Source organism: Tachysurus fulvidraco, chromosome 23 (assembly GCF_022655615.1).
Source record: "Tachysurus fulvidraco isolate hzauxx_2018 chromosome 23, HZAU_PFXX_2.0, whole genome shotgun sequence".
Lineage (NCBI taxonomy): Eukaryota > Metazoa > Chordata > Actinopteri > Siluriformes > Bagridae > Tachysurus > Tachysurus fulvidraco.
The window spans coordinates 16,494,681-16,522,453 of NC_062540.1; the positions used below are offsets into that span (position 1 = coordinate 16,494,681).

At 39.8% G+C, this 27,773-nt stretch overlaps 2 protein-coding genes and 1 long non-coding RNA gene across 8 annotated transcripts in view; 2 read left to right on the forward strand and 1 right to left on the reverse strand.

Annotated features, from left to right (window-relative positions):
- The first annotated feature begins 4,771 nt into the window (after positions 1 to 4,771).
- Positions 4,772 to 9,253, forward strand: dhh (desert hedgehog signaling molecule). Its single transcript, XM_027170672.2, has 3 exons — positions 4,772 to 5,573; positions 7,422 to 7,683; positions 8,097 to 9,253. The coding sequence occupies exons 1-3, from the start codon at positions 5,274 to 5,276 to the stop codon at positions 8,951 to 8,953; spliced, it is 1,419 nt and encodes a 472-aa protein (XP_027026473.1). The 5' UTR covers positions 4,772 to 5,273; the 3' UTR covers positions 8,954 to 9,253.
- Positions 9,254 to 11,937: 2,684 nt separating this feature from the next.
- On the reverse strand, positions 11,938 to 12,587 carry LOC113658177. Its single transcript, XR_003444334.2, has 2 exons — positions 12,454 to 12,587; positions 11,938 to 12,208 (listed from the first exon to the last, which is right to left on the reverse strand). It is a non-coding gene; the product is annotated as an uncharacterized LOC113658177 (long non-coding RNA).
- A 199-nt stretch (positions 12,588 to 12,786) lies between these two features.
- Positions 12,787 to 27,773, forward strand: part of kmt2d (lysine (K)-specific methyltransferase 2D) — a 29,130-nt gene continuing 14,143 nt past the window's right edge. The window contains exons 1-31 of one of the 6 annotated variants that reach the window (XM_027170417.2): positions 12,787 to 12,930; positions 16,494 to 16,576; positions 16,928 to 17,039; positions 17,209 to 17,411; positions 17,489 to 17,598; positions 17,699 to 17,861; positions 17,945 to 18,116; positions 18,226 to 18,340; positions 18,528 to 18,709; positions 19,244 to 19,398; positions 19,523 to 19,672; positions 20,000 to 20,826; positions 20,936 to 21,049; positions 21,448 to 21,561; positions 21,649 to 21,753; positions 21,840 to 22,021; positions 22,566 to 22,730; positions 23,015 to 23,124; positions 23,242 to 23,283; positions 23,379 to 23,567; positions 23,923 to 24,108; positions 24,198 to 24,314; positions 24,404 to 24,661; positions 24,744 to 24,827; positions 24,936 to 25,019; positions 25,108 to 25,269; positions 25,358 to 25,430; positions 25,524 to 25,762; positions 25,850 to 25,923; positions 26,041 to 26,091; positions 26,177 to 27,727. In XM_027170417.2, the coding sequence (XP_027026218.2) occupies positions 16,528 to 16,576; positions 16,928 to 17,039; positions 17,209 to 17,411; positions 17,489 to 17,598; positions 17,699 to 17,861; positions 17,945 to 18,116; positions 18,226 to 18,340; positions 18,528 to 18,709; positions 19,244 to 19,398; positions 19,523 to 19,672; positions 20,000 to 20,826; positions 20,936 to 21,049; positions 21,448 to 21,561; positions 21,649 to 21,753; positions 21,840 to 22,021; positions 22,566 to 22,730; positions 23,015 to 23,124; positions 23,242 to 23,283; positions 23,379 to 23,567; positions 23,923 to 24,108; positions 24,198 to 24,314; positions 24,404 to 24,661; positions 24,744 to 24,827; positions 24,936 to 25,019; positions 25,108 to 25,269; positions 25,358 to 25,430; positions 25,524 to 25,762; positions 25,850 to 25,923; positions 26,041 to 26,091; positions 26,177 to 27,727 (6,138 nt within the window). In that variant the 5' untranslated portion in view covers positions 12,787 to 12,930; positions 16,494 to 16,527. Of the gene's footprint in view, positions 12,931 to 14,755; positions 14,777 to 15,812; positions 16,200 to 16,493; positions 16,577 to 16,927; positions 17,040 to 17,208; positions 17,412 to 17,488; positions 17,599 to 17,698; positions 17,862 to 17,944; positions 18,117 to 18,225; positions 18,341 to 18,527; positions 18,710 to 19,243; positions 19,399 to 19,522; positions 19,673 to 19,999; positions 20,827 to 20,935; positions 21,050 to 21,447; positions 21,562 to 21,648; positions 21,754 to 21,839; positions 22,022 to 22,565; positions 22,731 to 23,014; positions 23,125 to 23,241; positions 23,284 to 23,378; positions 23,568 to 23,922; positions 24,109 to 24,197; positions 24,315 to 24,403; positions 24,662 to 24,743; positions 24,828 to 24,935; positions 25,020 to 25,107; positions 25,270 to 25,357; positions 25,431 to 25,523; positions 25,763 to 25,849; positions 25,924 to 26,040; positions 26,092 to 26,176; positions 27,728 to 27,773 lie in introns of those variants that run through there. The other 5 variants (XM_027170420.2, XM_027170419.2, XM_047806878.1 and 2 more) reach the window with 5 other exon arrangements.

The following is a 27,773-nucleotide window of genomic DNA, read 5'->3' on the forward strand; positions in this document are numbered from 1 at the left end:
TTAGTTAGATGTCAATTCTTGTCTTATTCTTTTCCTTGCCTACACCTTTATTTTAAACACAATCGTTAAAATACTTCACAATCATATCATTTTTGCAATATTGTGTAAATAAACATAACTAATTTCCAAAATATCATTTTTCCATTAGTCATCCATTACAGGTTATGAAAAATTTACATTTGACCTGTTAGATTTTCCTCCTTATTAATTTTTCTGGAATAATCTACAAGATAATCATATTGATTAATCTGCGATCATTGTTTTCTAATGTTTGTCTTAATTCCATTATCGTGGGTGCTAGTTTAACCGCATTTTTGTGTATTTGTTGCTAATGCTATGCTAAAACTTTAACCCTGTTATTCAAGAGCAAATGCAATAATTTTCAGCAAAGAAATCTTACTAAAAATGGGATTGTATGATAAAATGGGTTAACAATAGAAATGTTTGAATGGCCACAGAACATTTGTAAGTGCTGAAGATATTAGTGTTTTAAAGAGAATAGATCATTTGGTGCAGCAATTGTGGAACTATCCATTTGGTTCCTTATTATTTAGTCATGTATTTACCTGGAAAGACAACAGAAGTTCTTAGATATGTAGCAAATGTGATAGCCAGTATGAGTGTATATTTTTTTTTCTTTTGGCCTCTAACCTGCTTGCCTCAGGGCCGGGAAGTTCCACCCTGGCTAGCTATTGTCCAGTCTGTTGCAGCATCACGGCTGTCACACGATGGCAAGCCTAAATCTCTTGTTGAAAAGTATCTCTATATATTAAACGCATGACATAAGGGCTAAAAGGATGCCACGATTGTGGTACAACATATATCACAGCTTACTGTCATAAACATACCTACAGATCATACTCTTCTGTCAGCCTGTGTCTCATAGCGTTAAGCTATGACAAGAGTGTTATGTGAGGTCATCAGAGTTTGCCTGCTGTTGCTAATGAGACCTAACGCAAGCCTCGAACTCGTCCTTTCCTTGCAATGCAGCACACTGCTTTTTCCTGCCCTGATAACAGTTGAAACAGCTCAGAATGGCCTGCTGGATCTGCTCGTGAGGAGAGTCTGCTCCTTGACCGCCCTTGCCATCAGTTTCTCTGTCAGGAAATAGAAATCCTTCACAGTGTCTAATCAGCTTTTTTTTTTTTTTAAGTCTAACATACATCCTCTGACCAGTCCTAGGTTTGGAGTGCTTGTTATATACACATACATATACACAGTTGTATGTTATGGCTACAATTTCAGTTACAAGCCTTATCTGATGGACATCTCATGACAGATGATTAGAAGCCAATGGAACTAAGAGCTTTATAAATGACTCAGCATCTAATTTTACTGAAGCTGAGCATGCTGGAATGAGCTCAACAGCAGCATGCTATTCTGAGCCCAGGTGCAGTCACAAGCCCACTGTGACGGGGAACAAAGCGAGCCGGGGTAACTCTGGCAGGAAAGATCTTGTTTTCTGTGCTGTGGCTGCTCAGGAAACATGGCCATTCATGGCACTACATACTCCCATCCTGAAATAGGGGAGTGAAGTCAGTAAAACCCAAGAGGCATAGGCCAAGATCAAGGGAGTGGGAACAAATAATAATAATAATATTAATGAAACTATTTTCCTTTTAAAAAATTGCTTATTTATTCATATCATTAGTTTTATGTTTTATAATTGCTATAGTTGATATTTTCCGGTTTCTAACCTATAATACATTAATACCTGGACAGTTAGCATTCTCCATTAGTGTAGAACTTTAAATGGTTTATCGTTGTCTCATTTGCCAGGTAAATAAAAATTATTTTTAATTATTTGAAAAGTTAAAAAAAATAATAGTTCTGCATTTACTTTAAGTTGCATAGGTGTTGGATAGTTGATGTCCTATTGAACCACAGCGCACACAACTGTTGATTCATTTTCTATAGCACCAACTCTGTCTTTAGTTCCAGCTATGATTCAAACAAGAACAAGTTTATATTAATGTGCTTAATTTATCATTTACACAGGTACAGATGCTCCACATAAAGAAATAAAAATGTGTTTAATTATTGATATGCTGAAGTTGAGATTATTTATCAATTTTTTTAGTCTCCAGTATTACCGCCTGAACCTGTCATTTTTTTGTAACCTATTATTAGATCAACATAATCTACAAGACAGAAGGCTTTTTTTAGGTAACATATAAGTTGCATGCATTTTTGTCTTGTGAATTAAATTCACTTGTCTTGTAGCAGTTCAACACCATTACATATAACTATAAATGAGAAAACACATGGTGTGTTATTCATGAATGAATTAGAAAATGTATCCATTTGCAAATTACAGTAATATGAAAAGAATAAAACATTTTGGGAGGATCAGTTATTTGGAAAATAATCAATATTAAGGTTGAAAAAGAGAGTCAAATTGCTGATTATTTTCCTATGGCAGAATACCCCATCTTGATTTATTCCTTTCTTGTCATGTATTTCTGGCATTACAGCAGCCTTTTAACACTTAAGTTACAAGGCTACATTTTCTGTACAATGAACACTATGTAGATTTCCCAATTGGAACATGCATGTTTTTAATAAGAATCAACAGTATTTGCCTAGATCATGATGCCTATTCATGTTGGCAGGCAGCATAGTGGTGCAGTTTCTTGCTTCACAGCTCCAAGAGCCCCAGGTCGATCCTGAGCTTGAGTTACCGTCTGTGTGTCATGTTGCATGTTCTATCTGTGTCTGCATGGGTTTCCATCCCAAAACATGCTGGTACCAATGGACATTGGTTATTATACACTGTGTGTGTGTGTGTGTGTGTGTGTGTGTGTGTGTGTGTGTGTGTGTGTGTGTGTGTGTGTGTGTGTGTGTGTGTGTGTGTGTGTGTGTGTGTGGGTGGGTGTGTGTGTGTGTGTGCATGGTGCTCTGGGATGAACTGTGATCACATCATGGTGCATTCCTACTTCACACTGAGGGTTCCTGGAATAGGCTCCAGCTCCACCGTGACCCTGACCAGAATGAAATGGTTACTGAAGATGAATGAATATTCCTGTTTGAAGAGCTATGTTGTTTTCTTGCAACTGCAGTCTGTTTTTACACTTCCGTCTTACCGTCAGAAAGGAAAGTCACAAACACTGAATAGACAGTAATGAAGAGTTTTCCTGGGGATATTCAGGGCAATCCCTAACCTTTGTCCTCTCTGTCATTTTGTGCCTAAATAAATGATCTTAGTTGCCAAAGTTCTGGATGCATATCGGAGGTCAACGGAAATCACTGCAATATCTTTCTTGGCTTTATTTTTCTTCCCCTTCTTGTTCATATTGTGACATTAAGAATCTTATAGTCAACTGAATCCATTGTTCTAGAAAAGTAAAAATATATATGATGTTTTTAAGCAGATGGGTGTTCCCTGTTGAGAAGCCTGTTGAGGGACTACGTACAATTAGTTCGCATCTTTTTGGAAAAGGAGCAAACAAAAAAGGGGAAAGACAGATAGTGTCTGTAACCCACTGGTCATGCCCTTAGGTAGGAAGTCAATGCAGAAATAACCATATCTAGAAAAGTCTAATCTGATGTTATGTACTTACTTTCAAACATTTGTTTCAGCTACTTTTAATAATGCACTACCGAGTAGGCCATGTATTTGCTAAATGGTGAGGTGTTAAGTGAGGTGTTCATTTAAATATGTACATCTGTATGATATTATTATACCTGCCTGCTCTACCTTTCCTCACACTAATTCAAGCTTCTGTAACAAATATGTATAGGCTTAAAACATTGATTGTACAGCAGTATTTGCAACACTGAATCACTGAATATAGTCATAAATGTGTCAAGCTTGACTATGTAAATGCTTTAAAGTTTCAATCTTGTAAGAATCAATTCTACATGGTAACAATCAGTTTTGTACTCTAAAGTGTTAATTCAACAGTGTAGTCAAACACTCGTATATAGTATTGAAAATGTACTTAAGGAAACTTTATGTGTAGTAATGTGGCCTCACAGCTATACTCAAAGTCCTGGGTACAATCCCAGTTCTCCCTGTATTTCTGTGGGTTTCCTCTGGGTACTCTGGTTTTCTACCATTGCATCAATGCAAACTCTTTGCACTATTTGTGGTGGCTCAGTGGTTAACATCAGAAAGTTGTGTCATCGGGCAAGATCCTTAATCTTGAGCTCAGTCGTATTCTGTATCAATTATAAGGCTTTTTTTGTGTTATTTTATACCATGTATAATATTACAATGTACAATGTACCATGATTATTTTGTGTGTGTGTGTGTGTGTGTGTGTGTGTGTGTGTGTGTGTGTGTGTGTGTGTGTGTGTGTGTGTGTGTGTGTGTGTAAAGCCTTAAAGGTACCTCCATCTTTTGAGTTACAAAATGCAAAGCTAGTAAAAGAGGATACAGGGATACAGTTTAGTAGCCTTTTTCCTGTGACTGTACAACTTGGAACTTGTAAAAATGTGCAAGTTTTATAACATAATAAAATGTTTACGTTCTGAGTATTGCAGAATGAATCAGTAATCTTATAGGACATTCTTAAGGTGAGGTCTTTAGACTGCGACAGTGGACAGGCGCGTGTGCGGACAGCGCGCAGGAAGGCAGGGGGGCGGTCCTGTCCTGTCCTGCCCTGTCCTGTCCTGTCCCGTCCGCTCACATAAGCATGCAGCCAGAGCGGAGCTGTTTAAAAGCGGCGGCGACACACCGGAAAATCCTCGGCACTCCAGCACCGGAGGGAAGTCTACGCTTTCTTTTCCAGCGCGTTTACAGCCAGCCTGATGGTATATAGAGGTAGATTGTTATTATTATTATTATTATTAGGACAGCTGACTTGTTTTTGTCTGGAGCTGTCCAAGGTGCGGAGAACACTAACGATGACATTTAGGATGAGACACCTGCGGCTGTGCACATCTCTTAAAGGATGAGGTGCAAGCAGATAACTCAGAGTGTCTGAACTGCGGTCAGCATGACATGTAAATGGAAGCGACTTAGGAGTCGCCCTTGAACGCCTCTATAGCTCTATTAACCCGAAAAAGCAAACACTTGTTTGCTCAAATGTTTGATTTTGTAGACCATTTTAAATGCGTTACGTGCGAGTTCAAAGAATGACTATGATCCGTCGCACAGCTCAGTCTGGTTAATGATTTACAACCTCCGATCCCCGGGAAAGCGTGCATTGCTAATTTGGGCTCGTGGTACCGTCGTGGAAAATACTGTCTCGCGCTGAAATGCCAGCAGGTGTTTAGTGCTGTTGCGCTCGCGCCGTGGAGTCCCGGGCCGTATTGAGCGCGCGCACCAAATGACGCCAGTTCCACGCTTCGGCCTGCTGGCGGCGGCGTGCACCTGCGCGTGGCTGCTGGTGCACGGCTGCGGGCCCGGTCCGGGTTATGGCGTGCGCTTGAGGCCACGCAGGCTCACACCGTTGGCCTACAAGCAGCACGTGCCCAACGTCTCCGAAAACAACCTGGGCGCGAGCGGCAGGGCCGAAGGAAAGATAACGCGCCATTCGGAGCGCTTCAACGAGCTGGTGTGCAACTACAACCCTGACATTGACTTCAAAGATGAGGAGCGCACTAAAGCGGACCGGTTCATGACTAAGGTAATAGTGAAGCTGGGTAATGGTTAATGAAGTGGTTCACTGGTTAAGTGTATTCAATGTTTATGGTTTATGTACATCCTTGCAGTTTTCCTTTCATTACATCCATCCATCCATCATCCATTGCATTGTAATTCTTTTGTAAGTTTTAATTCTAAGTTTTTATGAAAACAACCAAAAAAAAAGTTGTACAATGTCGTCTATGTATTAGATGGACAGCTTAGTGAAGTTTTAACCTTAAAACACACCGTAGTGGTTCTTAGCACTCACCTTGGAGTGAGTTGGGAAACAATAAAGCACAATGACAATCCACAGTTATTTTTAAGGCAATTTGAATCTAATTTATTAAATTTAGGCGCTTTTTTATACACCAAGCCAGGTTTTGGGCTAATCACATAAAACATGGATTAACAAGTCTATGCCCAGTATGAAGCCATTCATTAATCTTCAACTGAGGTGTTTGGTGCTAAGAAATTATTAAATTCTTGTTTCCCTTTTGTGATCATGTAATTAAATCAGTAGACGAGGCGGTAAACTCTGTGAAATCCACAACTGAACAAATTCCTTTAATGATTAAAAAAAGGTGCACATTCATTATTAACTTGAACAGATAAGTGTTTTGGTGGTACAGTGAATGTTTTCTCATTAATCTTTAAAATTGGTTCACAAAGTCTTAGTGGGAGTAAAAGAAATCTGTGACATATTTCAGCAGCAGACTCATACTTTGGGTAATGTGCTGCACATGTTCACACAGTAAACACAAGATATAACTCAGAAAGTAATATTTCGGTTTCTTAGGACATAATCCTTCAAGTCATAGCTGGGACCTTAAATTATTTTCATTACACATTATGTGTGTCCTGCTGAGTCACAGGTACCTTTCTGATGCCAAGGCTGCGAGTTGGCGTATGTGTATGTATGCATGTGCCCTCTCCTTGTCCAGCACTGAAAGCTGTCCTTTGTGTATGTTTTGGTAGTTCTGCGGGGTTGTCTGTACAGAATTCCCGCCTGCTGAAGTAATGTCAGCATCGGAAAAGCCTCTATTGTCGTTCTGACAATGAAACTCCTCTGTCGAACCTCACTGCGAGAAAAATGGGCCTGGTTTGTTTTTCGCCTGGCTTAATTTCTCACTTTTCTCTGTCATATTCACAAATACATGCCCAAACATTCCACCAATCTGCCCTCTTACTCAGACTGGGTTTCGCCTTTTCTTCTCTGCTTGCCTTTTCTTGACCTCCTGTCTCTTTCACTTGCCCTTTCTCACTCTTCTTGAATGGTCTCAATATACTCCACTGTGAAACATAAAATTTCTCACGACAAACCACATTTTTCCTGAAACGTTAAAAAACCAAACCACAATTTGTTCATCCTCTTGAACAGACAGAAGCTAAAACAGATACAGTAATAGCACCACCATTTGACTAACCATGTATAAAAGGCTGTGTGAAAATATTACTATCTTGTGAGAAAAAAAAATGTGACCTTGAATTTACTCTCTAACATAGCTGAAGATGGCCAAAGAATGTAAGAGATTAGTTACAGTAGCTTTGTTTTGATTGTTAGTGGCATTTTTTTGAGGGGGTTGTAGATGGCCTTTATCAGAGCTGAATGTACAGACAAAATCTGCTGATGTCAACCAGTGAACAAAACCAAAGCAGAGAGACAAAACACAATCCAGTGCTATGGTGTTTAGTCTTTGTTCAACTTGAGCAGCTTGCTGAAGGCAATGTGAAAGTGGAATCTGCCGAGAATAAAGAATCATGCCTAGGTGTGGTGTTATGGTGGTTTCATAGCTCGTTTTATTGTTCATCCTGATTCTGTGAATAACATATTTCTTTTCATTACTGGCAGCGCTGTAAGGATTGCCTAAATAAACTGGCCATTGCAGTTATGAACCAATGGCCAGGTGTTCGACTACGAGTGACCGAGGCCTGGGACGAGGATGATAATCATCCATCTGGCTCTCTGCATTATGAGGGACGTGCCGTGGACATAACCACCTCAGACAGGGACATAAAAAAGTATGGACTCCTTGCGCAGTTGGCTGTCGAGGCTGGGTTTGACTGGGTGTACTACGAGTCCAAGTATCATGTGCACTGTTCTGTCAAAGCTGGTAAATCTTGTTCTATCTGAATGTACTTATATGACTTTTTTTGAGCAGAGGGGCTGGTGAATGCAAGCCGGACCTTGTACAAGGGTGGCCAATTAAATAAACCTACAAGTTTCTTAGTAAAGTGTCAAACCACTGTGAGCAGCCAGAATAATATACAGTTCTTTGGAACTGTATTGAAGAAATTGGGGAGTTTTGTCTTAACTGTTGTTTGATGATGGAGGTAGAGAGGCACCAAGTCCTTAAATAGTTGTTCAACTGTACTGAAAATCCACCCTATAAAAAAGCCACCCCAAAGTATTTTTATTAGTTTATAAGTTTTATTGTCACGTCTGCATATATTTCATAATATCCATAACATTGCGAATTACTCCTTGTGAAATTATTGCCATTGCTTTGTTTCCCTTTTTTTGCAGATCACTCTGTTGCAGTGGAGAAAGGAGGCTGTTTCTCAGCTTCAGGACTCGTGACTGTGGCTGAAGGAGTGCAAAAGCCTATGTCTCATTTGTGCCCTGGAGACTCAGTGCTTGCTTTGTCTGAGTCCGGTGGCATAATCTTCAGCCGTGTTCTCCTGTTCTTACATTTAGACACTGAGCACAGGTCCACTTTCTTGATTCTCAGCACAGAAAATGGGCATAGACTCACAATTACACCCAATCACCTCATCTTCATGGCTCCCAACCTCAAGTTAGACTACAATGAGTACTATGCTAGCTTTGCTAGTCAAGTTACAAGAGGAGCCTATGTATTAATTTGTGGACAGGATGGTCATGTGCATCCTTCCAAAATAGTTTCTGTCTCACAGGAAGAAAGAATTGGGGTCTATGCTCCATTAACAGAACATGGCAACCTTTTTGTGGATGGTGTGCTGGCATCCAGTTACGCATCTATAGAGGATCAAAGGCTGGCACACTGGGCATTTGGGCCTCTTCGCTTCCTGGTTGGACTGTCACGAGTATTCATGGCATCGAATCCACTAACAATGGTGATGCAAGGTGCTGCTGAAGTTCACACAAACTTTCCATCCCACCAAATCCACTCTGAAGGACAGACGAGTGTGATACATAACAGTTCAGGTGTAGTTCACAATGCAGTAAACAAAATGAACAGCACATGTTTTAGAAAAAATAATTCTATGCTATATTTTGATTGTCTGTATGGAGCACAAGTAGGGGTTCACTGGTATGCAAGGCTGCTTTGTACAATTGCTCAGGTTTTCTGTAAACCTCAATTTGTGACTGAAGATCCAGTAAAGGAGATATCTTTCTGTTAAGGTCAGAAAATTCTAACCAAATAAAGGCAACTCACAGTACCTAAAATACAAATTATATAATGAACTGATATGTAATATAGTATTATTAATTCCCTTTACTGTACAATTGTTTTGTTGTGGTCATTTATATAATTGAAATACACTGTATAGTATAACGGTTGTTATTTGACTGTGGCACATGTTAATGTTAGATTCAGAGTAAACATTTTTATACAGAAGAGGGAATATTTCTTAGAAAAAAGGCTATTTTTATACTTTGGGATTTATAATATATAAACATTTAAATGTTGTTGTAACTAATCTCATGACTTCATGTCTTTATTTATACCTGCACTTTAAATTATTGTTATTATTATTATTATTATTTATTTATTTATATTCATAATTACATCTTGGGCAGCACAGCTAATCTAAAGACAGACTATGCAATTCTTCTATTTTAGCACAATTATAATAAAACAACGACTCTACCTTAAACCTATAGGAATTGTTATAGAATGGTTCCTTAAAAAATAAACTGCAAATGAAATGAGCATTTTTGATACTTGATATTTTGAGTTGAGAATCTGGTAAATTATGGATATTTTGAAGCGTCTGTCTATTCTGTGTTATTTTAAGTTAAGGGCCTTGAAAATGTTTTTATCTTGGTTGTCGCTTCACTGGAAATGACAATATTTTACTCCCCCTTGTGGACAATATGCGCTTTTACAGCGCGTCTTGACCTGGTAATTGCTGATCTCTGCTTATGAAATCTAACATGGTTATTACACATTTTCGATGACCACAAACGAGTTATTTATTAATGGTCAGGATGTACATTATCCTAGAAAATTCACCAAACGGCATACAGGGATTTTAAAATTTACAAACAGTCTGTTATTTATAATCCTTGTTTTTTTTAGCAATATATCACATACCATTTTAAGGATAGTTTTCACAAAAGCTAAAGTGTAAACAATAAGAGTTACAGTGATAGATATTATTCATATATGACCTTTAAAACTAAAGGTCTCTGTCAATGAAAACAAATAGCATCGGTTTCAGCATCAAAATCAGATTAGATGACATTCAAGCTTTTCTGCAAGGGTCCCCGTGATGGGGATGTACATAACGTGTAAATAAAAATATAAGGGAATAAAAAAGCTTTTTTAACTGACTGCATCAACTAACAGAATCCAAAGTCATTGTAGCAGAATTTACAATATATATTTAACCTGTGCTTCTTTTTCTAGTATTTTGGACAGCTGTTGAGATGTATAAAGAGGATTATCCTGTTGATGGAGGCTGCAGATGGGCACAAATCCACCTAAGATCTTTCCGAGATTTATCTGTATATAACCAATAGGAGACACTGCATCAGGAAGCCACACGCTCTGTTATCATTGCAAACCAATCAGGTCTTTGGGTACTAGACTTCTTGGTTAATTCTAATCCTGAAGACAGGCATGTATCCGTTTACTATTCCAAATTGCTTAGTCACCAGCTACAGTATTGTGTAAAAAGTTCAATTCAATTCAAATTTATTTGTATAGCACTTTTAACAAGTATATATAAATAATTAATTTTCAAAATTTGAGGTGATATATAGTTTAGTAGTAGTTATAGTTTAGTTTAATAGTATAGTATATGGTTTATAGTAAATGTATAGTCTACATTATACAAATACTTGTTTAGATCAGTTTACTAAGGAATTTCCTCTCGTGTTTGACTGCTTTTACATGCCATTTTAAATGGCATAATTCATTGATCTAATTAAATTAATGTCTATTTACTTATTTTCAGACAATAGGACACCAAGTATCAGAGTTCACTAAGCGTTTTCTTTAATCACTTTAGAGTAGCTAATGTTTTACACACTTTCAAATCACTTCTAATAGTCGTGGCCTATAGAGAATTTGACTCCTAACCCTAAGGTTGTGGGTTTGAGTCTTGGGCCGGCAATACCACGACTGAGGTGCCCTTGAGCAAGGCACCGAACCCCCCAACTGCTCCCCGGGCGCCACAGCATAAATGGCTGCCCACTTCTCTGGCTGTGTGTTCAAGTTCAAGTTCAAGTTTCTTTATTTGTCAAGTTCTCTATATGTTGAGACATGCAGTGGAACGAGATGTCGTGTCTCACAGGTCAAATGGTGCAACATCCAACATCCAACACACGGTGTGTGTTCACTGCTGTGTGTGCACTTTGGATGGGTTAAATGCAGAGAACGAATTCTGAGTATGGGTCACCATACTTAGCTGTATGTCACGTCACTTCACTTCTTTTACGTATAACCATACTAAAAATGTTTTGGTTTCCTTTTGTGCATCTGCTATACTCCCCAATTCATATAAATATGACGAAGGTCATTTTGGTAGCATGGTGGTACAGTGGGCAGCATTATTGCCTCAAAATTCTAGGGTCAGTAGTGTGGGGTTCATAGGCTTGGTGACCATATGTGCTATAACCTGGTATGATCTAAGCCTAGAAGTCTAGTGTAGCAACACTCTTTGGAGCACCAGCTCATCACAGGACATAATGCACACACTCAAAGTATTCTCCCAATGTCCGTGTGGGGTTCCTGTGTATTCTTCAGCTTGAGTGTGTGCATGATGCCCTGTAATGGGCTGGTGCTCCAAAGAGTGTTGCTCCACTAGACTTCTAGGCTTAGTCCGTACCAGGTTATAGTGGCTACTAAAGATGTGTCAACTAGTGCATAGTTTGGGGTCATTTTATTTTTAACAAAACAAATGGATGAATTCACTCCAGGTACCTTGTTGTATTATTTGCACTTATACCTGATTTCACACAACAGCTGACTATAGAGTCCTGCACATAGCTAATCAGATCAGCAGCACTTTTTTAGTTTCTCTAAAATATGCATATTCTCCCAAAGTCCATGTGGGGTTCCTGTATCTTCTTCAGCTTGAGTGTGTGCATGATGCCCTCTAAAATATGCATGATTAGGGTTGGAAATGCGCCCCCAAAAAAAGACATGTGATCAAGGTTCGTTGACAGAATATTTTACCCAGGAACAATATATCCGTTTGTAAGAAGAGAACATAAAACAAATAAACGAAACGTACATGTGTTTTCATTCGGGAACATTTTGAAAAGGGATGTATTTGCATCATTCTAACACACAAAGTGAAAGCGACACAATGATTATTGATGTTAAACAAGCTGGCTGGAAAATGGCTGCAATTTATTTTGTAGCCATCCGTGGACGTCTAACACCGTCGTAGACCTGCGTTATACTGTTTCACATCAACACACGGCTAAAAACAAAACAAAAAAAAGGAGTATTTAAGCCTTGGTGATAGAAAAGGAAAACAATTGTTTGCTTGATTCGTCTCTCCGTGTAAAACATGGAAGAAAAATCACGAACAAATGCAGCATAGCCAGTCTTATCTAGAACGATGTGATAAAATGGATGTCTGAGAAATAAAAAAAAATGACTTGGAAATGAAACAAAGAATTGACATTAGTGAAGCATTAGCAAAGTACAACAGCGTTAGCTCACGTTATTCGTAGTCGACGATAGAGGTGTTATTACTACTGGACAACAGATAAGCGAACTTAGTCAATGCCTGCGAGTCTGTTGAGGTTTATTAAAACAAAACAAAACAAAACAACGCTCAGACAGGAAAAGTGAAAAGCTGTCTACGCAGTTAACCTTAAAAACTGCTTCAAATTAGCAAAGAAGCGAGCAAAACTAGCAAATACGGTTACCATCCAGCCTCCTGTGCAGAGATTTGAGTTGCTTTTTTTGCCTACAGGAGTACAATATGATTAATTTGGTTAGCCATCTTGTACGCTAGCTAATACATGATCAAGTTAGCAGGCGTTTACAAGCAGCCAAGGGCTTCGGGCACTTCCCCCAATCCGCAACACAGTGCTCAGCCTGCTCAGCTTTATGAAATGAAACTAATACACACGGATTTGTGTCCGTAGGACTGTTTTTTAATGATGTATGAGGACGTGAGTATCGTTCTGTAAGGTGAGTTCAACTCTTATAACCTGTTTTGGGGTTTGTTAGTTTTTTTGTTGCTAGTTTGGGAATGAAGTTGCCATGCTAGCTAGCGTGTTGTGGTGAAGTGGTGCACGGTGTTTATTCGTGTCGTTTACCTTACTGTACTTGTTAACCTCGTACCTGAGCTGGCACACTTTATTATACAAGATTGTAGACGCGTTAAATGCTTTGCGAGTTTCTTACGTATTTTACTTACCAATTAGCAAAGTTTAAAAACATACATCTTAGCTAGCTATTTCATAAGTCTAAATGATCTCAGAGTCGTTCGTCAGAAAGAAAAAAACAAACAAACAAAACAACAACAAATCGTTACTTTGTATATCTAGCTAAGGTGCACGGTTGGTGTGCCCTTGTTGTTAAGTTAGCGATAGGTTAGTTTAGCAAGCTAACTACCTGCCTAGTGAAGTTCAAACAGTATCTTTAGCTTATATTTAGCTTGTTTCACCTCACTAGTGTTAGTATGTTGGTAAACGGACACTGCTTGTGGCCAACTTTGGCCTGTTTTACTGACAGGAGTCTAGCTAGCTTCATGTGCTCTAAGTGTTACCTGGTTCGCCAAACATATATAGCTGTGTAAACGAAAACGTTAAGTTTGTTGTTTGGTTAATAGTATCTAAATAAATAACTAGCTAGTGTACGCATCTACATACATTCCGTTTAGGTTTACAGGTGATAAACGCCTTGGTATTTAATGTTTTTCCCCCTCCGAACGTTAAAGAAACGTTGTGTGTAACACACTTTACCGCGGATGGATATGCTTTTAAGCTAACTAGCTAGAAGAGTTCGCTATGAATCTCATTTCTGAACAAGTTATATTCTACGGACTACTTTTAAAGTTCAGTAAATTATCGGTTACAGTTCACAGATTGTGTTTTATGTTGTTCGTGGACTTCTAGTCATGTTTATGTTGCTCGTTTTATGCTACGTCGCTAGTTAGGGCAACTTTCCCCGCCGTATGTGTCGAATAGTTTGCTAGCAGTCCACCGTCCCATTATTTTGGATTAGGAGAAAGAGACGATTTTAGCTGCGTACTTTATATTTTCAGATTTCTGAAAGTGAATACCTTGCGTATCGATCCTTTAGTAACATGATAAATCGTTTTGTTGTATGAATTTAAAGGTCTACTTTGAATAAACATCAATTTCAGAATTAATTAAGCTAAGCTCACAATTAAGCTAACGTTGACAGCTTGCATTAGCGTGTGGAATCTTATGAACCTGCTAGCTAACAGCTTGGTAGTGTCTTTCTTTCTTTCTTTCTTTCTTTCTTTCTTTCTTTCTTTCTTTCTTTCTTTCTTTCTACCTCCAGATTACACAAATAGGGTTTTTTCTTTCATTATTTCCACTGTGTGTTTTTGTTTGTTTTTATTTGGTGGAGCTACAGTGTGTAGACATTTGCATGTGCACGTTACAGGTACTACAGCTTATTTACATGGATCATATCCCTTCCCTGTTAGTGTAATCAGGTCTCTCTTAAGTATTTCTAATCCAAAAAATAAATGACAAACATATTCAAAAGTCTTAATTTTAGTACAAATTTCCTTTGGTTTCTCTACATTTCAAAGTATATTTTATTTATATAATATCTTTCAAAATGGTTAACACAGATGTGATCATGTTTTTTTTTTTTTTCTGTGATGAAGGTTGAAATAAAGTGTTGGATATGAAATACCACGAGAGAGAGAGAGAGAAAAAAACAGTATAAAACTTCTAACCAGTGCTGCTTCCCTTCAGTTTCCTTTACCCAATGGTGTGTTGTCATAGGAGGAAACACATGTAAATAAAGGGATGTGGGGGAACAACGACTTTTAACGGTACTGGCAATACGAGTGAAAGCCCCCCCCCCCCCCCGCGCCTAAAAAACCTCATAGTATAACTGTTCTTTTTAGGTTTTATGTAGATGTACAAGCAGTACATCTCTTTGCATTAGTTGTCAGTATATACAGTAAATGTTAACCTACTTCAACACATTAATATAAATCAAATCCAATCAAATTTTATTTGTCACATACACATACATACAGATTACGACATGCCCTGAAATGCTTTTTGCATCTGTTCGGTATTCAAATATAAGGAATGCAATTTGGGATTAAAAAATATAAACAAAATGAGGTAGATAAATAATAATAATAAAAAAAAGTATAAGCTATATAAAAAGAAACTATATAAAATATGAAAATGTAAGTGAAATATAATGTATATACATGATGCATATATATATATGCGTATGTTTTTTAATTATTGTCCTTAAAGTGTCCATGAGCGGTATGGTGTGTATAAAGTGGTACTGTGCTGTGCAAGTCCAGAGTTAAAGTGTCTGTGCAAAAAAGGTGTGCAGAAAAACAGTGAAGGGGAGAGGACCAGTACTAGATCCAGATCTAGATGTATATCTAGATAGATAAACATTTAAGTAACAACAATGACTAGTCTCAGAGCTGCTGCTAAAGAAAATTAATCAACGATTAAAGAATCAATAATTCAGCAATGTAAATTTGTTTAAACTAGGAAAAACAAAGTATAGTTTAAGGCTGTGTTGTGGTCAGTTTGTCATTATATGAGCACTTGAAATTATATAAAAGTCTCGTATTAATAATTACAACACAAAAATTGTATTAATGACAACCAAGCACATTTCAGATGAGAGAGATGGACAAATAAAATATATCAAACAGGAATCCCATAGTGTAATGTATAACTTGACAGACATTTATCAGAGGATTGCAGGCTGCTCAGTTCCAGTCTCTCTCTTATAGACGTCTTTAGGTTTAAGCTTTTATGACGGAACTAACTAGCCGCAGCTTTGTTTCAGCCCGGAGTGGTTGTGAACCGTCACAGGAAGCGAGCCACTCGGAAGTTGTGTTTTCTTTGTGTATCTCCGTTTAGTGTTGTTTTATATGGAGGAAGTAGCACTACGTATTAATTATGTACGCAGTTTAAATATTTTATTTTACTCGGCGTTACCCTTAGCGACCATATCGCGATGCATTTGTTGCTTTATATTTCTGGGTCTATGAGCGGTGACCGGATTTTTGTGCAGAGAGTTTGTTAACCCCGGTTAGCAAGCTAGCGATCGAGCTAAGCTAACCTAGCTGCAAGTACTGTAATCTGCAGCTAACTGGCGGATAAACGTATTTAGGACCAAACAGTCACAGATCGTTAGCTTTTGTTTGTCGCTGACTGTCGCTCCCCTTGTAAACTAAGAGAATGAGCTGAGGTGACGAATGCGATTTAATGGTTTGTATTGCACATAATGTCTTGTTTAAATATCACTGTGCAGTGTGGCACGAACAACGTATTAGTTGAACGCAAGGTTCAGTTAATCCTCTCATGAAATAGTCTGACTTTTTAAAAATCGAGAGATTATTTATTAACTTTGCAGGTTGTTTGGAAACTAGTTAGTTTAGATGCTTATCTATGTTTATGTGATCCTTATATCATGTTGAACCTTGTAGATTCAAACCTAATTACATTCATAAAATTGTTCATTGTAGTTATTGTAGGTTTGATGTAAATTATTGCCTGTTTCAGGTCTCTTCTAGGGAGATCATCTTCAGGAGAAGGAATGGATGAGCAGAAGTCAAACTGCGAAGAAAATGATTCGGAAAAAGCAGGTTAGCAAGTAAATGTTTAGTTATTTTAGGCTTGTTTGTTTGTTTGTTGTTTTTTGTATTTTTGCCTGCTATATAAAGACTATGCAAATGCTGGTTACATTTTTATTAAAAATTTGTGTGTGATTGAGTGCCATATATTTTTTTTATCGGACAAACTTCTGAGAGATCCAAAGTCCGCAATAGGTTTCTCTTGGATATATTTAATTTATTTTTCTTTGAATGCTCATTGTGGCAGTTATTCACAAGACCAGTGTGAGACCCGTTTCTGTGGCATGAAAGAACAAGCCTGAGAACCTTATTGTGTCTCTTGCGCGTGTACATTTTGACCTATATGTGGCATGTGCTTCCCAGCTGATGACGGTGCCTCTTCAAACGAGATTGTCCCATCTCAGGGGGAATCAGAAGCCCCTTTTGCTGCAGAGGACATCTCAGGCACTACTGTGGACCCTTCCAATGCACCAGCGTAAAGTCTTTTATTTATATTCCACTTTTTCTTTTTCATGCATAATGTTTGTGAGATGGTTTTTGTTTAAATACACACTATGGTGTCCATGATCAAAAGATCACATATGTTTCTGGCTTAATTTACGACTGTGGTGGATGACTATCTCAATAATGACTTGTATCTTCAGGGAGATTGTCAGAGCCTGTGCGCTTTGCAATTGTGTCGAGAGAAGTCTTCATGGACAGAGGGAGCTCCGGTGTTTCGGGCCCTCTTCCCATTGGCCCAATCTGGAGCCATCTACCTCCTCACTGCCATTAGCTGGAAATGATGACCTGTCTTCCATTGGCTTCTCCGAACCCATCAGTCCTGTGTCTCTCTTTGATTACAAAGGTATGTTCAAAATATCTTTTATTTTGCATTCATTAAGTCATGTCTATAGTGTTTTTCTATACTTTATTTTGATACAGGAAGCTGTTGGGTTCACCACTGGTGTGCAGTATGGTCAGAAGGGGTGCAAATGGGCGATGTAGAAGAGCTGATAAATGTGGATAAAGCGGTCATCTCAGGGATACAGCAGGTGGACTAAAATCACTTAACACTTAGAGATGACTCTTGACTTAAAAGAGTGTAAAATAATAGCCTCCTGAACATCTATATATATTTTTTTATATTTACAGCCATGTGATTATTGTAAAAGGATGGGGGCGACCATCAGGTGCCGTGCTGTTGGTTGCTCACGGTCCTACCACTTCCCTTGTTCGGCTGCGAGTGGATCGTTTCAGTCCATGAAGCAGTTGGCTCTTCTGTGTCCTGAACACATAGACCAGGCAGAAGAGATGGGTAAGGAACACTGTCTAAGGAATAAGCGCACCATCATTGGTTAATTTATTGGATTTGTTTAAATATCTTTTTTCTTTATTCAGCTGGAGAGGAGGCACGCTGTGTGGTATGTGACTCTGCAGGAGAGCTGACAGGGTTACTGTTCTGCACAGGCTGTGGGCAACACTATCATGATGCCTGTCTTGAGATCAGTGCCACACCGCTCCAGCGCTCTGGCTGGCAATGCCCAGAGTGTAAGGTGTGCCAAACCTGCAGGTATGTTTAAGAGAGCTTGGTCATTCAACCATAAAAATAGGTGTGGTTGTTTTACATTTAGGTCACATCTTGGACCTTTCACTACATTTAAAATGCGTCCTATGTTTAGGCAACCGGGGGAAGACTCCAAAATGCTGGTCTGTGATGCATGTGACAAGGGCTATCACACATTTTGTCTGCAGCCAGCCATGGACTCTGTACCCCCTGATTCTTGGAAGTGCAGAGTAAGTTCTATCCAGCATTGCTTTCTCCATATTTGCTACAGTTTGTATCAAACTGACAAAGTGTACAACATTTCTGCTTTGTGATGCTATAATACCTGATAAAAGTAATGCAAAGCTAACATCCAGTCAAGTACTTGTTTAGTATAACTAAACGATTTAAAACATGCCTTCCATGTTCTTATTGCAGAGGTGTCGTGTGTGCACTGACTGTGGAGCTCGAGGTCTTATTCTCCCTGGCTCTGAGCAGTGGTTTGAAAGCTATTCAGTGTGTGAAAGCTGTCAGCGACGGCGCATATCTGTCTGTGGGGTTTGCAGTAAGGTCACTGAGTCATCTGTCACACTACAGCACCGCTGTTCCATCTGTCACAGGTGTGTCTGTCTCTAAAAAGAATGTTTTCATTCTTTTGTTCTAATGAACTGTTTTTGTTATCTTTTCGAGAATGCTTTGTATTTAATTCATTTAAAGACGTGTGTCTGTGTGATTCTTGGTTTGCCTTTGCAGAGTCATTAGCCGGGGTCATTTAGCTGGACCTTTTTCAGTAGCTGACGATAAAATGTCTATGCGGAGGGAAAACTTTAGTGTCTGTGGCACTTCTTAACTTTTGTATTTGAGTAAAATAGTATGATGTGTTGTAGCAACAATGAAACCTCAAAACAAAATGGATTGCCTAGTTGCCTGTCAATAATGTTAGTCACTGGAGAAAGCTCTTCCTTTTGCACTAGTACTTATAGGCTCTGCATAGGCAGCCTTTAGTGAGGCTTTTGAGAGGGAGATGTTTGGGAGGGGATGGATTTTTCCGAACGGCTTCTGCACGACTACACAAGGAAAGAAAATTCGATCAGTTAAGAAAACGGTGAATCTGATCCTAAGACGCTTTAATAAAAAATTATTTCCCTTTATAGATGGGTACACAGTGAGTGTGCATCAGTCTCGGAACCTCCAGATGAAAAATGCACCTGCATTATCTGCAGAGAAGCACAGAGTGTTGTCTCTGAGGCACAGCAGTCATCTACACAAGTAGACGAAAAAGCCGATCCAGAGGAGCTGATGGAGTTGGGTATGTGTTTTTTTGTTGACGTGACGTGTGTAAAAGCTTTGATGGTTGCCGTTGAGCTAAGAATTGTAGGTATGTTTTGCTTTTGAGCTCTGCCCACATATATAGTGTGTTGAATCTGATTTAGAAACAGAATCTGAAGTTGTTGAAATGGAAGAAGTTCACAAGAGCATTATGGAAGAGGGATCACCGCAAGAGAAAACTGTGGTTTCTACTGATCCTCACTTTGATGGTCAGGGCTCTCCTAAGGAGCAGACCCCTGTGGCCAGTGATTTAGGTAATCATTAAGCAATTGTGCACAAGTTATCGTTATCCTCTCCTAAAGAAACATTTGAGATCTGTTTGTATTTTGTCTATAACAAAATGTAATTAATTGGGCTGTCAATGCACTTGTGTGGAGAATGCAGTCTTCTGATATTTGCACATTGATCTAGAGTGCCAGAATGTTTTGTAATGCATTTGGTACATTGTAGTTGTACTGTAGTGACACCTAGGAACTTGTGTAGTAAGCTATTGGACTTTTTGAGAAGTGATTTATCAGGCATTGTCTTTTTGGCAGACATTACCTCACTGTGTTGCATGTTATTGGTCTTTGTTTTAATAGGTGTAAGTGATGCCAGCAGACTCACGCAAGACCATAGAGAATCTGTTGCTGATGGTGCTGTTAATATGGTGGATGAATCTAAAGCTCAGGCCACAGTGGACAGCTTTGCTAACACCGTCACTGACACTATGCTGGGATCAGAATCTAAAGTGGCAGAGGCCCATGAAGATGTTCAGCTACAAGAGGAAGTCAGCAGACAGGACGGAAAGGAATTGAGCAGCGATTCGAATGCTACGGAAACGGAACCTGCTCCGCTGTCTTGCTCATCACCACCTTCTCAAATTCCTCTCCCTGCTATTTTAGATAAGGTAGAGCCTGTTCCAATGGACCTCTCAGAGGCAAGGTCAGAGGTGCCGAACGAGGAGGTTTCAGAAAGGACTTCTCCCTCTGTTGCTCAGGTGGAACCCTCTGCCTCAGACACAGACGAGCGAGTGGGTCAGTCAGAGGAGGAGGAGGAGGAGGAGGATGATGACGATGATGATGAGGAAGAATTGTTAGATGAGGCACACTGTAAGGATGAGAGTCAGGCTGAAGATGTTCCAAAGCATGAGGCTATTTCTCATGAAACGAGCATCAAGCCAGAACTGCTCCTGGATGAGATGTCCAACATGAGCCATGGTGATGAGAGCAGCAGTGGCTTCCTAGGCTCACCAGCAGAGGTGGACTCCCAGATGCTGTCTATGGACCTTAGTGTTATGCCAGCAGGCAGGGCACGCTCTGATTCCCTGCTCACTGAGAGTGATGAGTTTATGCCGTTTGACGCTCTCAAGTCTGATGGAGAGAAGTTAAAGCGGCGAGGATCTCCAGGTCGCTCCAGAGTGAAACAGGTAGCGTGTTTTTATGCCATCTATATTATTTCTCTCAATTTGCATATGCCAGTATAGTTTTGCATGTATGAAAATACACATTTACGTCTTGTTTTGATGGACGATGCAGCACGGACGGGGCAGTGGTTTCCCAGGAAAGAGGCGACCACGAGGTGGAGGAAGTGGAAGAGGACGAGGACGATCACGTCTCAAAGCTATGGCCTCTTGCATTGATGCTTTCTTAGTGAGTGTCTTTATCACATTTATACTATATTTCTTTTCTTTAAAGCAAATGCTGAATTATTACTTTTGAGTTGTGGGCAGTCATGGCACATGTAGCTGGTGCAGTTCAGACAGGTCCCTGCTCTGTGTGTGTGTGTGTGTGTTTAAACAAATGAGCAGTTCAGTGTGCATATGAAAGCTTATGTCACTGTTAATGTACAGATGGTTCAGTACTGGATAATGGACTGACTATAATTAATTGAATATTAGTAATAAATATATGCCTTTGTAAGGCCAGACCCTTTTTATAAATGCTTAGCCACAAGTGACTCACAGGAAACCAAGTCACACCTAGAGAAATGTTCTGAAATTCATCTCTTTGGCAAACAATGAAATGCATCCATTTCGTTATCCCTTTAGCAAACAATGACTGCCGATACTGGATTGAACAAAGAGGATGAGGAGGAAGAAGATGACACAATGCAGAATACAGTGGTGCTTTTCTCCAACACTGATAAATTTGTCCTTTTGCAGGTAAAACATGGCAATTTTGTTGTCTGGTGCATGTTCATGACACTTTAGGTTTGCAATTTCACATGGCATTCTTTCTCTGCTTTCTAGGACATGTGTGTAGTATGTGGCAGTTTTGGACGAGGAGTAGAGGGCCAGTTGTTAGCTTGTGCTCAGTGCTCCCAGTGTTACCATCCATACTGTGTAAACAGCAAGGTAAGCATGTCATGACTGATATTATTTCAGCTGAGGTTGTGTTCATGTTGAGAATAACATATTTATTTTTTTCATTCCCTCTTTAGATCACTAAGATGATGCTAAGAAAAGGCTGGCGTTGTCTTGAGTGTATTGTTTGTGAGGTGTGTGGGAAGGCCTCTGATCCTTCACGGTTACTGCTGTGTGATGACTGTGATGTCAGCTATCACACCTACTGCTTGGATCCACCACTGCACACAGTGCCAAAAGGAGGCTGGAAGTGCAAATGGTACCTAGATTGTTCTTCACTAGTGTTGTTTTGTAATATGTGTCAAGTGAATATAATTTAGTGAGCTTTAATTTACAGGAAAGGACAAATTATTTACCTACTGGACAAATTATTTATCCAATGTAATTGCACTGTCTCATACTGATTGCTAAAACTCTATTGACTATATTTAAATATTAAGAATAGATTTTGCAAACATCTAGTTTAAGTCATAATAATGTGCATTGCATTCTATACTGTTGGTCAAATATTATTCTATAGTACATTAGGAGGGGCATTTAGAAGATTGTAGTAGCTACATGTACCCATAAATACATAGCAAATGAAACATTTTTGTTTGGCACCATAAGTTAATAAGGAGAGAGGTCGGTCTGCAGCTGAGTTGCTTGTCAGGTAATGACAAATGAAAAACTGAGAGCTTGCACACACAGTCTGCTTGTCCAGCAAAACTGAGTTGTCAGACCCTGGTGTGTTTCATTGCTTTGTTACTGCTGGTGTGGACATAAATGGACCAATGGCTTTGTTTCCATTCTGTTTGTGCTAGGTGTGTGTGCTGTATGCACTGTGGGGCCAGTTCACCAGGGTTTCATTGCGAGTGGCAGAATAACTATAATCACTGTGGCCCTTGTGCCAGTCTGGTCACATGTCCTGTATGTCATGAGAACTTCATGGAAGAAGAACTGCTTTTGCAATGCCAACACTGTGACAGGTACATATAATCCTAACTGGAAGAATGCAGTAGTTTTATGTTGAAAACCGGCACATTTTAATTCTTTCTTTCTTTCTTTCTTTCTTTCTTTCTTTCTTTCTTTCTTTCTTTCTTTCTCTTTCTTTCTTTCTTTCTTTCTTTCTTTCTTTCTTTCTTTCTTTCTTTCTTTCTTTCTTTCTTTCTTTCTTTCTTTCTTTCTTTCTTTCTTTCTTTCTTTCTTTCTTTCTTTCTTTCTTTCTTTCTTTTTTCTTTCTTTCTTTCTTTCTTTCTTTCTTTCTTTCTAGATGGGTACATGCCGTATGTGAGAGTCTCTATACCGAAGATGAGGTTGAACAAGCCTCTGACGAGGGCTTTGCCTGTACAGCTTGTACTCCTTACGTTCCCAGACGTGTTGGTGAGTCTTTTTGTTTTGAAGATTTTACGAGTAAAGTGACATTCATTTGAAGTGTAGAAAGTATTGTCATTTTTAAACCCCTTCTTATTGTTGATTGTGTCATTACCGTTTTTATAGTGGAGTCTCCAATGATGTCAGCATTCAAAATAAAAGAACCTGGTATGTCTTATTTGCTAGATACGTCTTTTTGTTTGGTTTAACTTGGTTTATATCGTATATAAATGTCTAACCCAGTTTAAAATGTTTCCCTACAGAGCCACAATTCTACCGTCTTGAAGGTGTCTGGCTCACAGAGGCAGGAATGTCTTTACTACGCAGTATTTCTATGTCACCTCTGCATAAGCGAAGACAGCGGCGGTCCCGCCTGGGTACCATCTGTATTGATGGAGCTTCTGAAGGTCTGGAGCCGAAAGAGGGTGATGGTGAAGGAGAGGAAGGGAAAGGTATGTTTTTACTACCTTCTGTGTGTGTGTGTGTGTGTGTGTGTGTGTGTGTATATAAAACACTTAACTAGTTTACAGTACAAACAATTATTAATCAATACATCAACAGAAATTGAGAGCAAACAAGAGAAAGCTAAAAACTCCTGGATTGTTTATTTTTGTAATAGAATTAAATTGCTCTTATTCATTCTTTCAACCTGCAATAATTCTCCAAGTGACTGTATTATCAAACTAATATTTTGCTCAGCTGTAATAGTTTAGACTTGCTACCTAATGGTTAACAGACCATTATCTCAATACCAATGAAAATGAAATTGGTAGTTTTGGTACAGTTGTTCTAAAATGCTGTTTTCAGGGTGTGCTGAGTCAATGGAGTGCGAGTCTAAACTGGAAGCTCCTGGCAGCCCAGATCATGACGTTGGTTTGGACAAGGAGCCAGGGGCTGATGGAAGTAACGAGGGCATGGCTGACTGTGATGTTCTTAAAGGAGGAGATGAAACAGACGAGAGAAAGAAGAGAAAGCGTAAACCGTACAGACCAGGTGACCGTGGACCCTTTGATATTGGTTATGTATTTGCTTATTACCACAAAAGGTTATGAGTGCTGAAGGAGTTTGTTAATCCTTTGTAGGCATCGGAGGATTCATGGTTCGGCAGAGAAAATGTCACACACGGATGAGGAAAAGTCTGTCTTCATGTGGTGATGGTGTGTCTGAAGGACAGGCAACAGAGACAAAACTTGAAGAAGGTAAGTGAAACCAGCTTTTGATTGCCAAGCATATAAACATACTTATGGTTTTACACCAAGGTGTTAAGATCTAAATGTACGTTTTTAAGGCCCTCATCCTGACATGGATCCACCTGAAGTTAAAGCATTGGAAGGAGATGGTGAACTCGCTAAAAAACGTAGAGGGAGAAAGAAAAGCAAATTAGAAGACATGTTTCCTGCATATTTGCAGGAAGCTTTTTTTGGAAAGACATTACTTGAACTGAGTAAAAGGGCTTTTCTGGCCCCTCCAGCCCAGAGACATTTTCAGGGCATGCCAAGACCCTCATTACCTGTTCCTGGCTGCAGAACTGTAGTTTCAGAATCAGGTATTACAATGCTTAATTTGGGTATTCATATTATATTTAAGATATCTCCACATTACATCAACATTAACATATTCTTTTGTAGTAGAGGTTGAAAACCGTGCACCTGAAGCAACCCTGCAGCTTAAGAGAGAGGCTGATTGCTTAAAGCCTCGAGAAGATATAAAATGTAAGTGGCACAATCCTGTAGTGCTCAGACAATTAATTTTCTAACAAGTGGAATGTAATGATTGTGTTTTTAATCTTTTTATTGCATTTGCAATTTTGCCTGTTTTAGTAACCGCAGGAGTAGGTGAGCAGCCCTCTGTCAGTGATCAGAGTTTAAGTAACACCCCGGCTTCAAACATTCAGAAAAATGGAGGTAAAACCTGCTCGTGAACTTTTCAGTAAATGTTTGCTTAGAGCTTGTAGTTTTTTTATGAAACAGATTTTTTTACTTTTGGTTTTAGGTCTTCCACGCGGGACAGAAAAGCAAGATTCTGAGCAGTTCTTCCGTAAGGTACTTGGACCCTCAGAAGGGAGCACACTAAGTGGGTCAGTTCAAACTAGTGCAAGGCCTGTTCTGGAAGGGGAGAGTAATCGCACTGGTTTGCCCTTAAGAAACCTTCCTGGTAAGCCATCGGCATAGTTGCTGGCCTATATTTGGTACTGACTGATACCTGCGCAGCTTAACATTTACTGGTTAAAATCTTTTTACAGGTGCTTCCACGTCTGGCTCATTACCTTCAGCTAGTATGATGGAGTCTTTTCAGTCTCCATTTTTTGATCCACTGTAAGGACTTGTTTTGGTTGTTATAAAACATTCATGTTTATTTTTTGTACATTATTTACATATATATTGATCGTATAATTATTTGTAACCCAGTGATCGTGGTGGAATTTTCAGTCCAGAACAGGACGAGGAAAGCCCTTGGGCAACACCTTCCACTCCAGCCACTCCCACTACTCCTCCAACTCCTACTGAACAGGAGGGAGATGGCCTATCATACAATCAGCGAAGTTTACAGCGCTGGGAAAAAGATGAAGAACTTGGAAATCTATCCACGATTTCTCCTGTTCTCTATGCTAACATCAATTTCCCTAATCTCAAGCAGGACTATCCTGGTTAGTAATTATGTACATATATATGTTTTTAAGATGAAATTGTCATCTCCTGTTATATAAAAAAAACGTAAACATAATTTTTGACAGACTGGGCAAGTCGCTGCAAGCAGATAATGAAGATTTGGAGGAAAGTGTTAGCTCCTGACAAGGTTCCCTTTTTGGTAAGAACATAGATATAATGCATGTAACATAACTTCAATATTTTCCATATGAAGTATTGATACTTTTCTCACATTCTGATTTATTTATTTGTTTGTTTGTTTGTTTATTTATTTAAGCAAAAGGCCAAAGATAACAGGGCAGCACAGAGAATCAGCAAGGCACAGAAGGTAATAATCTTAACATCAATTTGATACAAATCCAGAGTCAGAGAAAGTATCACTGATCCTTTTTCTCCTCCCCTGTTATTTACAGCAAGCAGAGAGTCAGGTGTTAAGGCCTGTTAAAACTGAACCAGTACGGATAAAAGGGGAGCGCCCTAACCTGCACCTTCAAATTCCACCACCCTCTGGCTCTCTTTCTACATCTTCTCAACCTAGCTCTGCTGAAAGTGCATTTCCCTTTACCCCAGACACTGCATCGTCAGTCTTTTCTCCAGATGGACCTCTAAAGGCTTCAGGTTCAACAGACATTCATAGCGACTCCTTTCCCAAGCCTCTATCTCAGTCTCCACGTGCTCAATCTCAGCCATCAACTCCCTATTCACAGCCTTCCTTTAGCCCTCTGCATTCTTCCTCAGGTTACCCTTTACCTGGCCAACAGGGTGCTCCTCAGGGACGGCCAGCCAGTCTTGGTTCTTATGATATGCAGCCAGGAATGTCTCGTAAGGCTCAGCAGGTTGACCCATTCTTTAAACCTCAGCAGCAGGTCTGTCCACCCCAACAGGGAGCTCAGGAACCTGTTGGCCTACCTGAAAGTCCTCGACCAAAAGCAGTTGGGACTGGAGACCCTCCTTTGTTCTCTTCACCCCACTCAACTCACCATGGAGACCCAATTCGTGGCCGACAAGAGTGCATTTCCTCTTTATCCCCCTCGACTGTTGCTTCGCCAGGAGGAATGTTGCAAAACAGGGCGGAGATGAGTGCTCCTTCTCCCCGTGCTTCTACTGGTTTAGGCACAAGTTCCCCTGCACTGGTGGGGGACTCTGGAGATAGCTTGTTCAAAGCTCCTATGACACCACGCATGCATCAGGGTGATGCTGGGACATCATCTACACCACTTCCCCCTAGTCTATCTCCTAATCATCCTCCCGAGAGCTATCGTCAGTCTCCTTCTACTTTTTCTGATTCCTGTGTTCAGTCTCCTCTAACACCCAGGCCACAGTCAGGAGACGGTTCATCCCCCTTGCACCAGAGACCGCCTATATCCCAGCAGGAATCTTATCCAAAGGTTCCCTCTAGCCCTCAGTCACAGGGTAGTTCTCCACTTACTCCAGGAGCACTCTCTAATGATGGAATATCTGTGCAGTCACCAGCTACTCCATGCTTTCAGTCCCCAGACCCTCACTCAGGGCCACCCTCACGACCTCAATCCAGAGACCCTTTCACTTCACTGCATAAACCTCCTCGTCCAGCCTCAACGGTCTCAGAGGCTCCCTTTAGAGGATCACCTCATTCCAACCAGCAGCCTCCCTGTTCACCATCAGTAGGAGATCCACTGAGTGGAAAACCACTTGTTTTTAGTCGCAGCCCCAGCATGGATAGCCTTCAAATTAGCCAGACACAAACGGTTGTCTCAAAGCAAGTAATAACTTCCCAGCAAGCTCAGGGTCAAATCCAGCAATCCTCAACTATGCCTCCAACCATGGCTGCTGATTTGGGTGCTAAGACACAAATAGCACCCGGAAATAAAGATTCACATCATTTACCAGTCATAGCAAGTACCCAAGAGTTGCCTGACCTTTCAGCTGTACAGGACCAGTCGATTATTGGCCTTAGTCCATCGGAGCTTGAAAAGCACAGACAGGTACAGAAGAAATTCGATGTGTTACAAAATCAAATCGAACCAAAAT

What these genes read in the sequence shown, in the direction of transcription:
- dhh (XM_027170672.2), top strand. Translation starts at nt 5,274, where the DNA reads ATGACGCCAGTTCCACGCTTCGGCCTGCTGGCGGCGGCGTGCACCTGC. An exon ending in CGGACCGGTTCATGACTAAG is followed by an intron (nt 5,574 to 7,421) that starts GTAATAGTGAAG and finishes CATTACTGGCAG; the next exon opens with CGCTGTAAGGATTGCCTAAA. An exon ending in GCACTGTTCTGTCAAAGCTG is followed by an intron (nt 7,684 to 8,096) that starts GTAAATCTTGTT and finishes CTTTTTTTGCAG; the next exon opens with ATCACTCTGTTGCAGTGGAG.